Source organism: Macrotis lagotis, chromosome 6, assembly GCF_037893015.1.
Source record: "Macrotis lagotis isolate mMagLag1 chromosome 6, bilby.v1.9.chrom.fasta, whole genome shotgun sequence".
NCBI classification, from domain to species: Eukaryota; Metazoa; Chordata; class Mammalia; order Peramelemorphia; family Peramelidae; genus Macrotis; species Macrotis lagotis.
Window position 1 is genome coordinate 233,059,626 of NC_133663.1, and position 15,025 is coordinate 233,074,650.

A 15,025-nucleotide genomic window follows, 5' to 3' on the forward strand; every position below is an offset into this window, starting at 1 on the left:
AGGACCACCATTAATTTCCTGCCTCTGCTGCTAACTCTGTCCTCAAGCTAATTCACTGTGGTAAAGTGAAGGGTTTGGACCAGATGTCCTAGCAGTTCTCTCTGGTCACAGGGATGCTCTAATCCAATCACAGATAAGGACTGACACCCTAAGACATGAAATTGTTTATCCAAGACCACACAAGAAGTTAGTGACAAAGCCAGTCTAGGAATCCAGGTGTTTAAAATCCTATTCTTTTATTCCAAGACAAAATAGCATCATTTCAATGACAGCCTTACCATTTCTTAGACTCCTCTTGAAATTGAGTTATAGAGGGTATTATTCAGAAATATATTGTGGACTATATTATTTGTATATGTCAATGACAACAGAACTGAACCATTTATGTCTTTAAATGCAAAAATATATATGCATATTCATATCAATACATACATATATATATAATTTCTGCATGGCTATCTTTCATTTTAAAAGAAAGAAATGTGTATGTTTATATGTATGTATGCATACACACATACAAATATGATAATAATATTTGTTCTTTGTTCTCAAGAAGAGACCATGACATCAGGAGTGACGCCATGACAAACACATGAATTGAATTTGAGTGAGGGGAATGCTGTGCTCCTTTGAGTCCAGTGGCCAGATATGAATCAGGATGACTGAAGATGGCCCAGGATGTGAGGCAGTTGATTGATAGAATAAATAGAGCACCAACCCTACAGTCAGGAAGACCTGAGTTCAAATTTGATCTCAGACACTTGACACTTATTAGCTGTGTGACCTTAGGCAAGTCACTTAATCCATATTGCTTCACATCCATCCAGGACATTTTTACATACACCCACATACACATACATATATCATGCATATCAAAGGACCCTGGTTAAGTACCCCTGGGTACTGTTTCCTAACATGACATGTCTTGAACTACAACTATTGATGTTGAAGTTAAAATTTATTTTCCAGCGTCCTTGATAATAGCTTAAAGTGTTTTCCTTCTAAGTGATTTAGACCTTATAATCAGTCAAAACTATATACTTAAGGGATCAGATCTGTCAAAGAAGTTTTCCACTGTATTCCTAAAAATAAAACTACTAAGCCCATTAAATTAAATTAAATAGTGGCTGTTGTTGTTGTTACTTGTCCTTCATTCTCAAAGTAGCTCAGTGGATAGATCACTGGGCTTGGAATCAGGAAGATTTCATGAGTTCAAATTTAGCCTTAGACATCTATTAGTTGTATAACCTCAAACAAGTCACTTAATTCTATTTGCCTCAGTTTCCTCACTTGTAAAAATAAACTGCAGAAAGAAATGGCAAGTCACTCCAGTATATTTGCCCCGAAAACTCCAAAATGGGGTTATGAAGAGTTAGACACAAGTGAAATGACTGAATGATAACACCAACAGTGTCTAGTAATGAAGGATAGAAAGAGTCTGACCCTGCTGATCTAGGGAAGAGGGCTTTCATTTGGGAAGATTGTGTATTCAATTAAGCTACACATGAGAGGTGGATTATATATTTTCCCACTTGAAATTGTTTCTACATTTTTCAGAAAAAATTTCTCAAATTTCTCAATACTTGACACCCTTGTATGCCTGAAATATGATCATGTTTACACTACAGACTGAATATCCTGTTTCAGAGTTGAAGACAAGTCAAATTAAGAGGGCAAGTTTTTAGAAATAATACCATAGGAGCAGTTTACAAACTGAGAGAGAACATTTCACAGACATATAGTCCTCTTTTATGTGCATGTGTAATTAAATCTCTTTAATGTTTATACTGGTGACAAGGAGAAAATAAACTGCTCTTGAAACCCTACCTCTTATTGAAAATACTATAAGACCATGGAGCTGCCTTAGTTAACATGGCAGTCTTAATCTTTCACCACAGGTGGGCTTTTCAATAGGGTCTGTGGACCAAAATTCTGGAGAAATTAACTGATCCATTAATATTCTCATTGATTAATATGAGAGACACTTCATGTGTCCTCCATGAAGGACTGGAAACATCTTGGACAAATTCTGCCACAGAGACTGTTGCCTAGATTGCTTTCTCATAATGTTATAGGCAAGGACTGGCATGACCAGGTGAGACAGATCTGCCAGACTAACCCCAGTTTTAATTTGTAAGCCCAATGCTAAGCCAGAAGAAAGGTATGATACCCTCAAGTTAAAACAGGTATAGTGAGAAATAGTCATTCATTCGCTTCATTTTCAGACATTTATTTTTTACCTTTATGATCAAACTTTAAAAGATAAAAGGAATATGGTCAGCTGGCAGATTGATGAGTATAGGAAAGAGCCTTACAAGGATATACTTCTAAAGTACTTTCCTCATCTTCTTTTAATACTTAACAGCCTTAGACATAATAAGCACCCAATAAGCCTTTGATTAGGGCAGTAGGTGACAATGTGAGAAAAGTACTGGACCTGGAGTCAGGAAGACTCTCTATGTGAGCTCTCATCTGATCTCAGACACTTACTAGCTATATGACCCTAGTCAAGTAAATTAACCCCCTTTGCTTCAGTTTCCCAATCTGTAAAATGAACTAAGGAAGGAATGGCAAACTATTTCAACAGCTTTGCCAAGAAAATCCCAAGTATAATCACAAAGAATCAGACACAACTAAACCATCTAAACAACAAGAAGTCATTGATCAGTTATTTCAAAGCTAAATCAAAAGAACCATTCTTCTGAAACAGAGGTTGCAGATAGCCAGGAAAGACAAACTGCTGAGTTAGCATGGAGTCACCTTTTGAGTGCCCAAGAAATCCAGAATCAAACTGAGGATCTGATAGGAGATGAAACAATGGTGTTTTGTATGGATCTGATGTTGATAAATGAGATAATACTGATATATAAGACAACTGGAGATTTGTTGTTTTATGAATATAATGACATCATTATGTCCCAGTCCACGTACAGTGTTTTCAACTGTGATCAGACCAATAGGAGCTAGAGAGCCTCTACTATAGGTCAAGTACTCACAATCCTTAGGAACACTTGGATTGGAGATGTCTTTACATTTGCCCATCTCACATTTCTTTTTAGCTACTGTAATTCTACTTTCCTCAGAGTTCACCATTTTCCTTGATATAGACAAGCCATACTGAGTCCTTTGCTAGAATCTGCCATGTCTCACAATTCCAAAGTTCTTCAGGAAAATCATGAGAGTTTCCTTGTATCATTTCTTCTGACTTCTGTGAGAGCAACTTGCCTTGTGTGTGTTCTCCATAAAATGTTATAGACAATAATAGTTTAGCTACAGTAAGGAAATTCTCTGTAGTAGAATAATATTAGTAACATTATTAGAATAACTTTTAAATAATGATATATTACTTTTTGCTCTAAAATATAATGACATAAATATTTATTCAAAAGAATCCAAAGTAAGTCCTCTTTTCTGATTTCAAAGAAAAACAAAGAACTGTATTCATTGGAGTCAAAGTCATACTTCTGACATGTGTCCAAGATTCAATTCATTTAATGCTTCAGAACTTCAGTAAAATGAAGTTGAAGTAGATGACTGAATGCTATAAAATTCCTTCCAGCTTTAGGTCTTCAATCCCCTGAGCAGTATTTTTGACTACAGTAAGTTTAACAAATACCTATTAAGAACCTAGTGTTCTGGGGCAGCTAGGTGGTACAGTGAATAGGCACTATCCCTGGAATCAGGATGACCTGAGTTCAAATTTGACCTCAGATACTTAATAATTGCCTAGCTGTGTGATCTTGGGCAAATCACTTAATCCCATTGCCTTAAATTAAAAAAAAAAAAATTTTAAAAAAAACTAACCTTCTTTAGTAAGACCTAGTGCAGAACTGGTTGTTAGCTAAAGTGTGAGATTAAAACAAAACACTCACAATCCATCTAAATTAACAAAAGGGATTTTCTTATTCAAGAAAGGTAAGGATATTCAAAAGAGAGAGGGAATGTTCAATGAGGATTTCACTTCCCTGTACCATTATGGATCATGGGTGGTCAAATCCCTGAAGGAAGAGCTCTAGAGCAACAATTACAAAGAAAGACAGATATGATCTCTGCACTCATAGAATTTACATTCTATTTAGGGGATTTCATGCTTCAAAATTTGGGGGAATTTCTATATTATGAGAAAAGCTATGATTTTGTATTTCTGAAGATTAATTTGGTATTGCATAATAACCAATTAACAACTTTTTGGAAAAGTAGCCCCAGAGGGATAGCATGGTAGCTAAAGAGCCTGCCTAGCAGTCAAGAACTAGATTCTATAGGGTCCTGTCACTAATAAATATTGCCTGTGGGCAAGTCATTAAATTCCCAATGTGACACACAAAGCTATACAATACAGAATAATAGTCTAGGAAACTCTCTGAAGCAATGAAATCTTTAATTCAGACTCTTCTATTCAATACCTCTACCCCACCAAAATAAAGATCCCCAACAACTCCTATAAATGAATATACAAAATTCAAATCATATTGAACCCAGGATTTAACTTAAATTGACATTTTGATTTAATTACACAATTAACTAAGACTTGAAAACTTTGAAATTTAAAATTACTTAGAGCTGGTCTAAACTACTACAATACTCTATTGCCAAGGTGAAGGTCCAAGATCTTATTGTATGGGATTTATACTGATTACATGAGGAAAAGTCATTTTCACATTGGGAATCATAATATTCAGAACCAGTAAGGATTTGAAATATTTTCTAGCTAATCTTTTCATTATATTTTAATTAAATTTTGATCATTTTTCAATTAACAATTTTTTTCTCTCCCTCTCATTACCTCCATCCGCTCCATTCTGTGGGTGAGAGAAAGAATGTGACCCCTGTTAACAAATGTTACATTCAATTTAAAAAACTTCCTAAGTTGATCATGTCCAAATATTCCCTTCATTTTACAAAGAAGAAATCGAAACTCAGAAATGGGTGAATAAGGACTTGTCCAACATTTCAAACCCAAGTCTGCAGATTCTTTTTTCTAGTATCCTTTCTGTTTCAGATGCTCTAGAAAAAATGGCAGCCAGATGGTATAGTATAAAGAGTGTTAGACAATTCAAATCCTAACCTAGATACTTACTGCTAGCGATGCTAGGCAAATGCTTAACCTTTCTCAGCATCAGGTTCCTTATCTATAAAATGTGGATAAGATTGCACCTCCCTCCTAGAGTTATTGTGAGGATTAAATGAGATAATGCAAGTAAAGCACTTTGTAAATCTTTGTAAAAAGCTCTTACTATTATTATCTACCATTATTATCATCTAGCTATTATATAAATGCTCTATTATCATTATTATGGATATGATTCAATATCTTTCACCTTATTAGTATAACAGTAATACATTATTACAGTTAATTCAAGGACAATAAGATGAAAAAATATAAAAACACTTATGGTGACATTTTAAAACAGGGCTGTCCAAAATGCGACCCAGCGGGTGATTTTATGTGACCACCTACCCATGGGTTTACTAAATGCTTCAGTTAAAGAAGCAGAACTACCAAAGAGCTCTCACTAAAATGGCAAATCAAAATATATTGTCTATTGTTTCAATAAAAAACCTTTAAAAGTAGGATTGGACAACCACATTTTAAAATAATTAAAATATGTATCTAATTTTGTTTCTACTTATTTTTACTTTGCTTCCAACTTGTTTTTGTACTGATCAGATCATTTCTCTCCTTTTCCCCATTTAATTGTAATCTCCTTGAAGACAGGGCCTATGTCCTTTGTTATATCTGATCCCCAGTGCCTACCACAGTATTATCAACATAGGGAACTCTAATGTGAAGAAACTTCCTTCACCAATGCAGATTGGCATCTTCTCCGTAATTTAGAGTCTTTGCCCAGGAAAGCTGGGCACCAGGAAGTTGGGAATTGCCCATATAATCAATATGTGTCATAGGTAGAACTTAGACCTAGTTCTATGTGACTTCAAGGGTGACTCTCCAGCCCCTATGACAAACTACTTCTCATCGAGCACACAGGAGACATTTAATAAATATTTGTTGAAATGAATTATTGAAAAGTCAAAGAGATGCCAAGAGAAGCTGACCCCAGAATACATGTTTCCATGGTACCATTGAATGCACTCTTTCATTCATTTTTCATTAATATAAGCCAATGTGCTAGGTGATTTACTGAGTGAAGACTATCTGGGGATGGTGATGGCCAGCTTCTTAGTGATAATGATGCATGTCCCAGTCTTCTCCTCAGGGCAATCTCCCTCCTGACTCTCTATCAAACCAGTTTCCTGATGACAGGAGTGAAATTGAAGATAGTTTAGAGATTACAGAGTATAATTTAACAGCAATTGGAACGTTCTCAAATTTCATCCTCTTTCCCATGTCTAGTTTTATTTAGTTTTTAAGAAATAAAATCATTCTAAATTAAATGCAATATACTAAATCAAAATATGATTGCTGGACTATGTCCTCTCTCAGAGAAGCACCAGAATTTCCAGGGTTACAAAAATTCTTTGTTGTTTTGAGGTCAGTGCCAATGGGAAAAGAAGCTCATACAGGGCTTGAGCCAAAATAGTATGATTTAGAATGGTTATCTGCATCTTTCACAGCTGTGTTTTCTGCCTTACTATCTGTGAGCAAAAACTATCTTTGCATGAAAGAAAACACTATGTTCTAAGATTTCTCCTAGTCTGGTGAATAATAGTTACCTGATTATAAAGTTCACATATGTTCTCTTAGATAAAAAAGCTAATGAAGGCTGAAAGCATCCAAAGTAAAGTGCAAAGACTATTTGAATAATTGGACCTCCTCATGTTCTCATGCTCCCCCAAAAGGGAACTATGATTGTAGAATAAAAAAAAATAGCTGTTTGGATATGATATGATGTGATGTGATATGATATGATATGATATGATATGATATGATATGATATGATATGATTAATAGAATACTGTCAACTATCATGGTTGATATTAGTTAGGTTTCCTAAACTGTTTTCTTATACTCCTTCTTTTAAAGTTTCTGTTCGAAGAGATAATTCACTGGGTAGGAGAGGGTAGGATAAATTCAGAAATTAGTATGATGTCAAAACAAAAGACATCTGTAAAAATAAGTTTCATTTTAAAAATAGGCTTTAATAGACAGCCCCTATTTTTTTCTTTTTTAGAATTTTATACAATTGAAAATATGCCAAGTTCTTTTTTTTTAGGTGTTTGCAAGGCAAAGGGAGTTAAGTGGCTTGCCCAAGGCCACATAGCTAGGTAATTATTAAGTGTCTGAGGCTGGATTTGAACTCAGGTACTCCTGACTCCAGGGCTGGTACTCTATCCACTGTGCCACCTAGCCGCCCCATGAGCCACCTAGCCGCCCCACCCCCAAGTCCTTTTTAAAAATAATTACTTTCTTAGTAGATTTAAAATTCAACTATCCCAAAATTTTTTGCATGGGAGAGTAGGGTTAGTGATCTATCATTTTACTGTTCTTCTTTACTTTTTTTGGTCAAAGGTGGGTAGGTGCTGTCTCTACAAGAATTGCTACATTGAGAGTTAAAATGACTTATCCAGAGTAACATAACTTTAACACAACTTTAACCAACATGTGTTAAAGTAGTACTTGAACTCTTGGACCCTTCTGGCTTCAAGGTCAGATCTTTATCCATAATACTAGGTTGCCTCTAGAAAGCAGAAAGTCAGACTAATTAAGATTTGTATATAAAGGAGGTGTTAATGACATTTATGGTAATGAAACCTTGCCTTTAAAACCCTAACTTAAATTCTTATTTATGGGGCTAAAGTTCAGAATTAAAAAAAAAAGTTTCTTTGGAATGAAGTGAAGAAATTTGCCCTAAGGTTATTCACACTACTCTAACCACAATGAAATCTTCAGATTAGCTCCTAACTTCTATTAGTTTCAAATTTCAGACACTCTTAAAAATGGGAAAGCCAAGAGAAAACCAAAATTCCCCAAAGCTAGAAGCCATATGAATGAAAGCTAAAGTTTAAAAAAGTTTTTCAGATGCATGTTCTGCCACCAGAAACATATTGCACAGGGCCAAAGTAAACATTGTCTGAAAATAAAGTCCATATGTGCACTGACCATTGTGACTCACTCTCCAGGTCAATGCATCACGACAAGAAACCAAACTGATGGAGGAATGTGACCTACTCATTGAAATCATCCAACAGAGACGTCAAATTATTGGAACCAAAATCAAAGAAGGGAAGGTAAGATTTTACTTGTTGAATATTTCCTCTGGATAAATATCCTCCCATTCTCTGCACTACCACCCCCAAAAAAGGTTTCATTTAGAGGACAAAGTCATAAAAATCAGTTATCCTCCATGAATATGTTAACTCTAACCATTGCTCTTTGTCCCAAATTCAATTTAGACTATACTGATGAAACTGGAATTTTAACTCTTCTTTTTTATCATTACTCCAAAGTATTTATGTTTCATGTTTCTTTATTTTTACTGGACAGTTTAAAAAGAAAAAGTAAATCACATTTCTGCAAAATCTTACCCCAAAGTACATAATATTGAAAAACAACAAAAATGTATTTCATTAAAATTTATAATTTTTAGGTCCAAGCAATTTTTAGGTCCAAGCAAGATATCTATAAAATTTTTTATCACAGTATAAAGGAAAAAACCCTTCTCTATCACACACCATTGTTCTGAAGTAGCATGGAAAATATTTTCACAAAACTGGCAAATAGCAGATGCTTAATAAATGCTTATTGACAAAATTAGAGGAATTAGTTGGATCATGGTCTAAGTTAGTGTAAGGAGTATCTGCAATGATTTAATGGCATGCCCTGAAGTGTCAAATTATTCTAAATTAAATAAATTATTAATTTTATTAACACCAAATTTCTTTGAGTATCTACTGCCTTTTGATATACATTGTGTGAAGGATACAAAGAGATCACAGGTCAAAAATAATTATTTCCAACTTTTCTGTTTTTTTTAAAAACCTCTTAAGTCTTGTCCTTTGTTTCTTATTGCTTTATTTTTATAACCTAAAATATATATCTGCAGTTTAAATGTAGCAGGAAGGATGGCCTAAAAAGTTACTAGTAGATTAAATCATGAAACTGTCAAGATATCATCACCAATTACAAATTTTTCTCTGGTCACTGGCTGACTATATCTTCTTTAGAAGTCACTTCTCCATACACAAATTATCAGATTTAGTCAATCTCTTTAATGCAAACAAAACAAAGATACCTCCAAAATGTCATCTCTATAATAATTTTGAGCTTCTAAGTAATTAATTGTTGCCAAAATTTGTTTTTCTTCCATCATCCATTGTACTAAATATTAACTCCTTAGTGCCTTAATTTTTCATACTGTCCAGAACACCCTTTTTTTCATCTATTAGAAATTACGTGAGGGTAAGAATGATGATATGGAGTAAGGAAGTTAAAAGAATTTTGGAGGAGGCATGAGCCAATAATTTTTGGAAGACATTAAGTAGCTTCCTCAATATTTTTTCACCTTGTTCTATTTTCCCATTGCATTATTATCTCTAGACATGCCAAAATCACTAGTATGTAGATGCAGGGTCCTAATTATATGTTAATGCCGATTAGTTGTTTATTTTTAACTCAGATTTTAGTCTGTAAAAAAAAAATCACTTCCCTATATAGTTTAAGTAACAAAGGTTAAATTCAAGTGTGTTGCCTTGTTTTTTATCTTGGATTGTAGCATTGGTTTTTGCCAAGAAATGACCTCTGGAGTCATTTCCAAGGAATAAAATGTAGGACTATGGCACTAAGGTTGTGAGAGAAATGTGCATTTTCATCATTGCAGGGAAATGCTTATCAAAATAGTGCTTAGTTATCATGAAAGCACAAAGTGCCAGGAAATGACGTCCTGGGTGAGGGGAAATGGGCCAGCTGTGCTTGTTTTGGCTCTCCCTAATGTTCTCAACTTGAAAAAAATTAATCAGTGGAAAGAAACACTCCCATTTTGTTAATTAACACATGGAATTTACATATTTGAGAGGAAATAATTATACTTAATGCTTTTCTAGAAACTTTTAGTATCTCAAAAAGTTTTTTGATTTTTTTTCCTTTAACTTCAAAACTACACCTACCAAACATGTGTTGTCTTCATGGTTCAGCTGAAAAAACAGATAGAGACAAATTACAAGTGAGTGTCTAGAGGTTACCAAGTGACTTGATGGAAAACTAATGAAGCCTGATTTATTTGCAAATGGGCCAAATTGTTTTTTTTAATATCAGGGAAGTGATTAAATAGTAAGAGTTTCCTTACCCAGCAGATTAGCAGAACTCTGTGGTGGAAAACAAAAGGGATCTGTCGTCAGTTGTAGCATACAGTTGTGATTTTTAATTCTCTCTCTCCTTCTATCCATTCAAGGTGGTAAGACTTCGAAAACTGGCCCAGCAGATTGCAAACTGCAAACAGTGCATTGAACGCTCTACATCACTCATCTCCCAAGCTGAACAGTCTCTGAAGGAGAATGATCATGCCCGATTCTTACAGACAGCTAAAAATATCACTGAAAGGTAAATAAATGGTCAGACACCTGGGAAATTTTGGCAATTCTCTATCATAATAATCAGTGGATTCTTGATGCCCTTTCCTTTTCTTTTATTTAGATTCAAGTCCTGGGTTCTGGGGAGAAGAGAGGTTTAGAATGGCTTTGTTCAATGCTGCAGTTGTTTTCCTTTGTAATGTCAAAGGCCTTTTCAGTAATAGTCCCTAGGTGCTCACTTTTGGGACTAGAGTCACCCAGAAAGAACTATAACAAAACTATGCTGGAAAAATCTTGTGATAGAATTTTTTTTAATTTTGAACTTCAGAGCCAATCTTCACATAAAAAAGAAAGCTTCAAACTTCAAAAATAAGAGGGAATAGGGAGAATATGTCCCCCAATTGCTCGCTCTCTTGCTTTTGCTCGCTCTCTCTCTCTCCCTGCCTCCCTCCCTCCCCACACACATACAAGCATATGAACATACATTATTACTCTCTCTGTTGAATGTTATTTATTTTATTATTGTTTGCAAAGGTTTAGATTACAATTGGTCCTCAATGAAGCACAATGCAGCATAACTAACCATGTCTTTTTGTAAATAAATACCCTTCCTCCATGAGATGACTGAAACTTTTGTAGTATGTCAGTAACCTCATTATCAATGCTGTTATGAACCTTTGGTTTAGCCTTACAGGATTTGAGGACACATTTTTTATCCCCAAAGACATCATGAAATCAGAGGATTGGGAGGCTTCATGGAGTTCACCTAATTCCAGAAAACTGTTTGCCTAACTTGCCAACTTGGAATTTTTAAAAGCAGGATCATAATAGCATTGAATTTTTCATTGCTGCCTTAAGAAACAGACTTCTTCACTGGAAAAGATTCTTCAGTGACCAAAAAAAAAAAGTTCTTCCTTATATCTAACCCAAAACCCTCCTGCTCTTAATTAAGCATGTTTGTTCTTGGTCCGTTTCCAAAGGCTATGGACAATAGCTGGTTATCCTCCACTTCATTTTTGAGGCTTGTTCTTCTCCAGTTTAAATAAGCCCACTTCTTTTCCTCAGGGGTCCTATTTTCCCAAACATTTAATCATTTTCATTGCTCTCCTCTGGACCTTCTCCAATTTTACTATATCCATCTTAAAGTTCAAAACTGGAAACAGTACTCCAATAAGGTTCCTGCACAGTAAACTCAAATAGGACTAGTTTACACTTACGTCATTCATTTTAAACTGAGATTTCTGAGTACTTTTCCAGCTATAAATTGCAAAACACCCTTATGAAGTGAATATTATGGTCTTCATTTTTAGCAGTCTCTTCCACATCCCCCCCAAAAAGAAAAAGAAAGATGTAGTATTTTATGTAAAACTTATTTTGGCCCAAAGAAGAGAAGACAGCTGTCCTCCAAGAACAGGTTGTGGATTGGGGGTAGGGGAATATAAATAGAAAAAAAATGCACATCTGCAGGACAGTGAAAGCAACCCCTGTATGTATGCTGCAAGACATGTCCTCCATGAAACTATCATTTTTTTTTGTTTTGTTGCTTTTTCTCTTACCAAATATGAATACAAATATTTCGTTCTATCAGGGAGGCATACTTCACAGATGTGTGTGTACTGGAGGCTCCCCCCCAACAATTTGCTTATTATAAATTTAAAAATATAATAAAAAGATGTTAAGAGTTTTTGTCTCTTTTACTAAAGCTTTTTTTTCTGTTTCCATTGCTGACTGACTTTTTCTGTCTCTTAATTTTTCCCCAAGCTCTTTATCTGATTCTGTTTTGCAGCATTTCTTTTGACTCCTGGACTTCTTTCTATCCACCTTTGTTTATGTCTCCAAATGTCTCTTGTTCTCTCCATCTCTATGACTTATCTTTCTGCTTTCTGTCTGTTTCCTCTCATTTAATCTCTATCTTGGGTTCTCCATATGGACACTTAAGAGTCTCTTCTTCACTTGGCACCTACTTGGCAGTCCAAGAAAAAAGTTTCAGATTTGCAGATACTCCATACCCCACAAGGGCCTTGGGTATTTTGAACTGCTCTCTCTCTCTCTCTCTCTCTCTCTCTCTCTCTCTCTCTCTCTCTCTCTCTCTCTCTCTCTCACATAATAATTTGTATATATATATATATATATATATATATATATGTGAATGTACATTTATGTATATGTGTGCATCATATATATACACAACAAATCAAATGATGAATGCAAGTCCCCATGCTACTGCATAGGAAACTAGAGCTAAAAAATTGTGTAGTCAATCTTGAAGAAATGATAATCTCCCTTGAGGAGATGTAAGTCTAATAGCAAAGAGATAATGCATGTATGATACAAAGGAGAGTGGAATAAAGGCAAATAAGGCAAAATAAAGACAAAAGTATACAGTATACTGATGGAGGAAAATTTGAGGAGGAAGAGGTCCATTTCAGCTAGGGGGAAATCATAGACTGTTTGACTCATTTTCAGTCTTGTTAGCCAGTCAATTGCCAAATCTTGTCGTTTATATCTTTGTATCATCCTCCTTATGTGTCTCCTTCTCTCTCCTAACATAGTTACCACCCTAAGGCAGACCCTCATTACGTCTCACTGGAACTGTTATAATAGCCTTCTAATTTTCTGCAATCTAATATAGGAAGGAGATAGAGTGACTACCTAATTATTTTAAATGAATTCAGATGGCTAAGCCCAGAAAAGTAGGCTTCTAAGGTAATGAAAGAATTTGCAGGTGTGATTTAATTTTTAGCAATGGAGAATAGGAGATTTTGAATCACTGGAAATGGTCAAATATCCTACTTTTCCAAAAGGTGGGAGGAGGTAGGTTTCCAAAACTACAAACTAATGATCTTCTGGGAACTACCCTAAAAAAATCCCTAGTAGAATGAATTTATTAAATGGATTAACTGTATTTTTAAACTATAAGTAGTGATTTCCTCTATTCCCCTAAAAAAAAGTAGAAACACCAGGAATCAGCATGGATTATAATAAATAAATATAAATAACAATAAAAGATATCAGATTAGCCTTATTGTCTCATTGACAATATTAGAGAATTTATTTTTTCAATATCTTCTGTTTTATTGGACATTTTCCAAAATAAAACCAAAAGAGTCTATTCAAATGTATAGTTTTAAACTTTGGTGAGGAGATGGAATATAGCAAATTCCAGGAGGCAAGAAAAAAAAAGAATTATCTTGAACTAAATAAGTTACCACTGGCAAGTCTGTAGCACTAATAGAATAAAAATTAAGATTTAACAGCATTGAGCTATCACATTAAAATTGCTTTATTTCAGTCTGATCAAAATATCTTTGTAAGTTAATTTCAAACAAAATTTCAAATCATCTACTGTTTAATATTTCCAGAAATTTATTAACCAAGGAATGTTATAGATATAATGCATTTAAATAGCAAGAAAGCATTTGAGAGAATATCACAAAATAGTCTGATGAGCAAGCTGGAAAAAATAGGTTGAATAATAAAAAATCATATGAATTCTTAAAGGTCTTATTTTGTCCATAATCAATGAGTATTAGTTAATGTATTAATTTCTAAGTAGACTTTCAATGACTTCTTATAGGTCTCTATGCTTAGTTTAATAGTATCTTCAATATAGAACTGGAAAGAACTTAAGAAATTAACTAATCCAGTATCTAAATTTTACAAATAAGGAAACTGAAGTCAAGAGGAAGGTAGGATTTGAATTCAGATTCTCTGTTCAAAATCAGTTTTCGTTTCGCCTTGCCATACATGTGGTAAAGTTTTCTAACTTCGCTATTAAAAAAAAGTTTTTATCAATAGGTTGATATCAATATCAATTTCTCTGCTCAGTAATTTATTTTAATTAATCCTTAATTAATCTAAAAATATCAAAGTGCACCCTATATGGTGTAAGAAGAGACAGAAGGATAAATACAAATAGATCATACTTTCAAGCAACAGTTTATCAAATTTAAGTTGATCCTAAGTTAATTCGTTTCAAAGTTTCAGTGATTATCAATGCATGATGACTTAAACATGTCTTTTACCAAAACATTTCATTCTAAATAATAGAACTATGGTGTCCTATCCTACTATCAGCTGGAGTAGTATTTAAATCATTTTTGAGCACATTTTAATAGAGATGTTGACAAGACATATGGCCAGAAGAACTTCAAAACCATATTTATATGATCATGGGTTGAAGAAATGGATTATATTTAGTTTGGAAAAGAAAAGACCTAGGGAAATTAAATAACTATTTTCAAATAATTGAATGATTGAGGGAGAAAATGTAAATTTAGCCTGTGTGGCTCCAACAGACAAAACCAGATCAAATAGGTAAATGTTATAGATAAACAGAATTTGATTCAAAATTCCCAATATATAGCATTTCCCCATCATGGAGTGGTTATCCCACTGAGCAATAACTTTACTATCCTTGAAAGTATTGAAATACAAACTGCATATCATTAAGCTATTTTGAAAAATCTTATGCTTTCAAATCAGTGTGTTCATGTAAATAATGTGCTACAATTAATATAATGAGGAAGATACAATTATTTTATTTTAATAAGTGCTTTAT

At 34.1% G+C, this 15,025-nt stretch overlaps 1 protein-coding gene across 5 annotated transcripts in view; it reads left to right on the top strand.

The window, feature by feature from the left end:
- Nucleotides 1-15,025, top strand: part of MID1 (midline 1) — a 447,000-nt gene that overhangs the window by 384,677 nt on the left and 47,298 nt on the right. For all 5 annotated transcript variants that reach the window (XM_074192469.1, XM_074192472.1, XM_074192473.1 and 2 more), the window contains 2 exons: nt 8,080-8,187; nt 10,347-10,495. In XM_074192469.1, the coding sequence (XP_074048570.1) occupies nt 8,080-8,187; nt 10,347-10,495 (257 nt within the window). The remainder of the gene's footprint in view (nt 1-8,079; nt 8,188-10,346; nt 10,496-15,025) is intronic.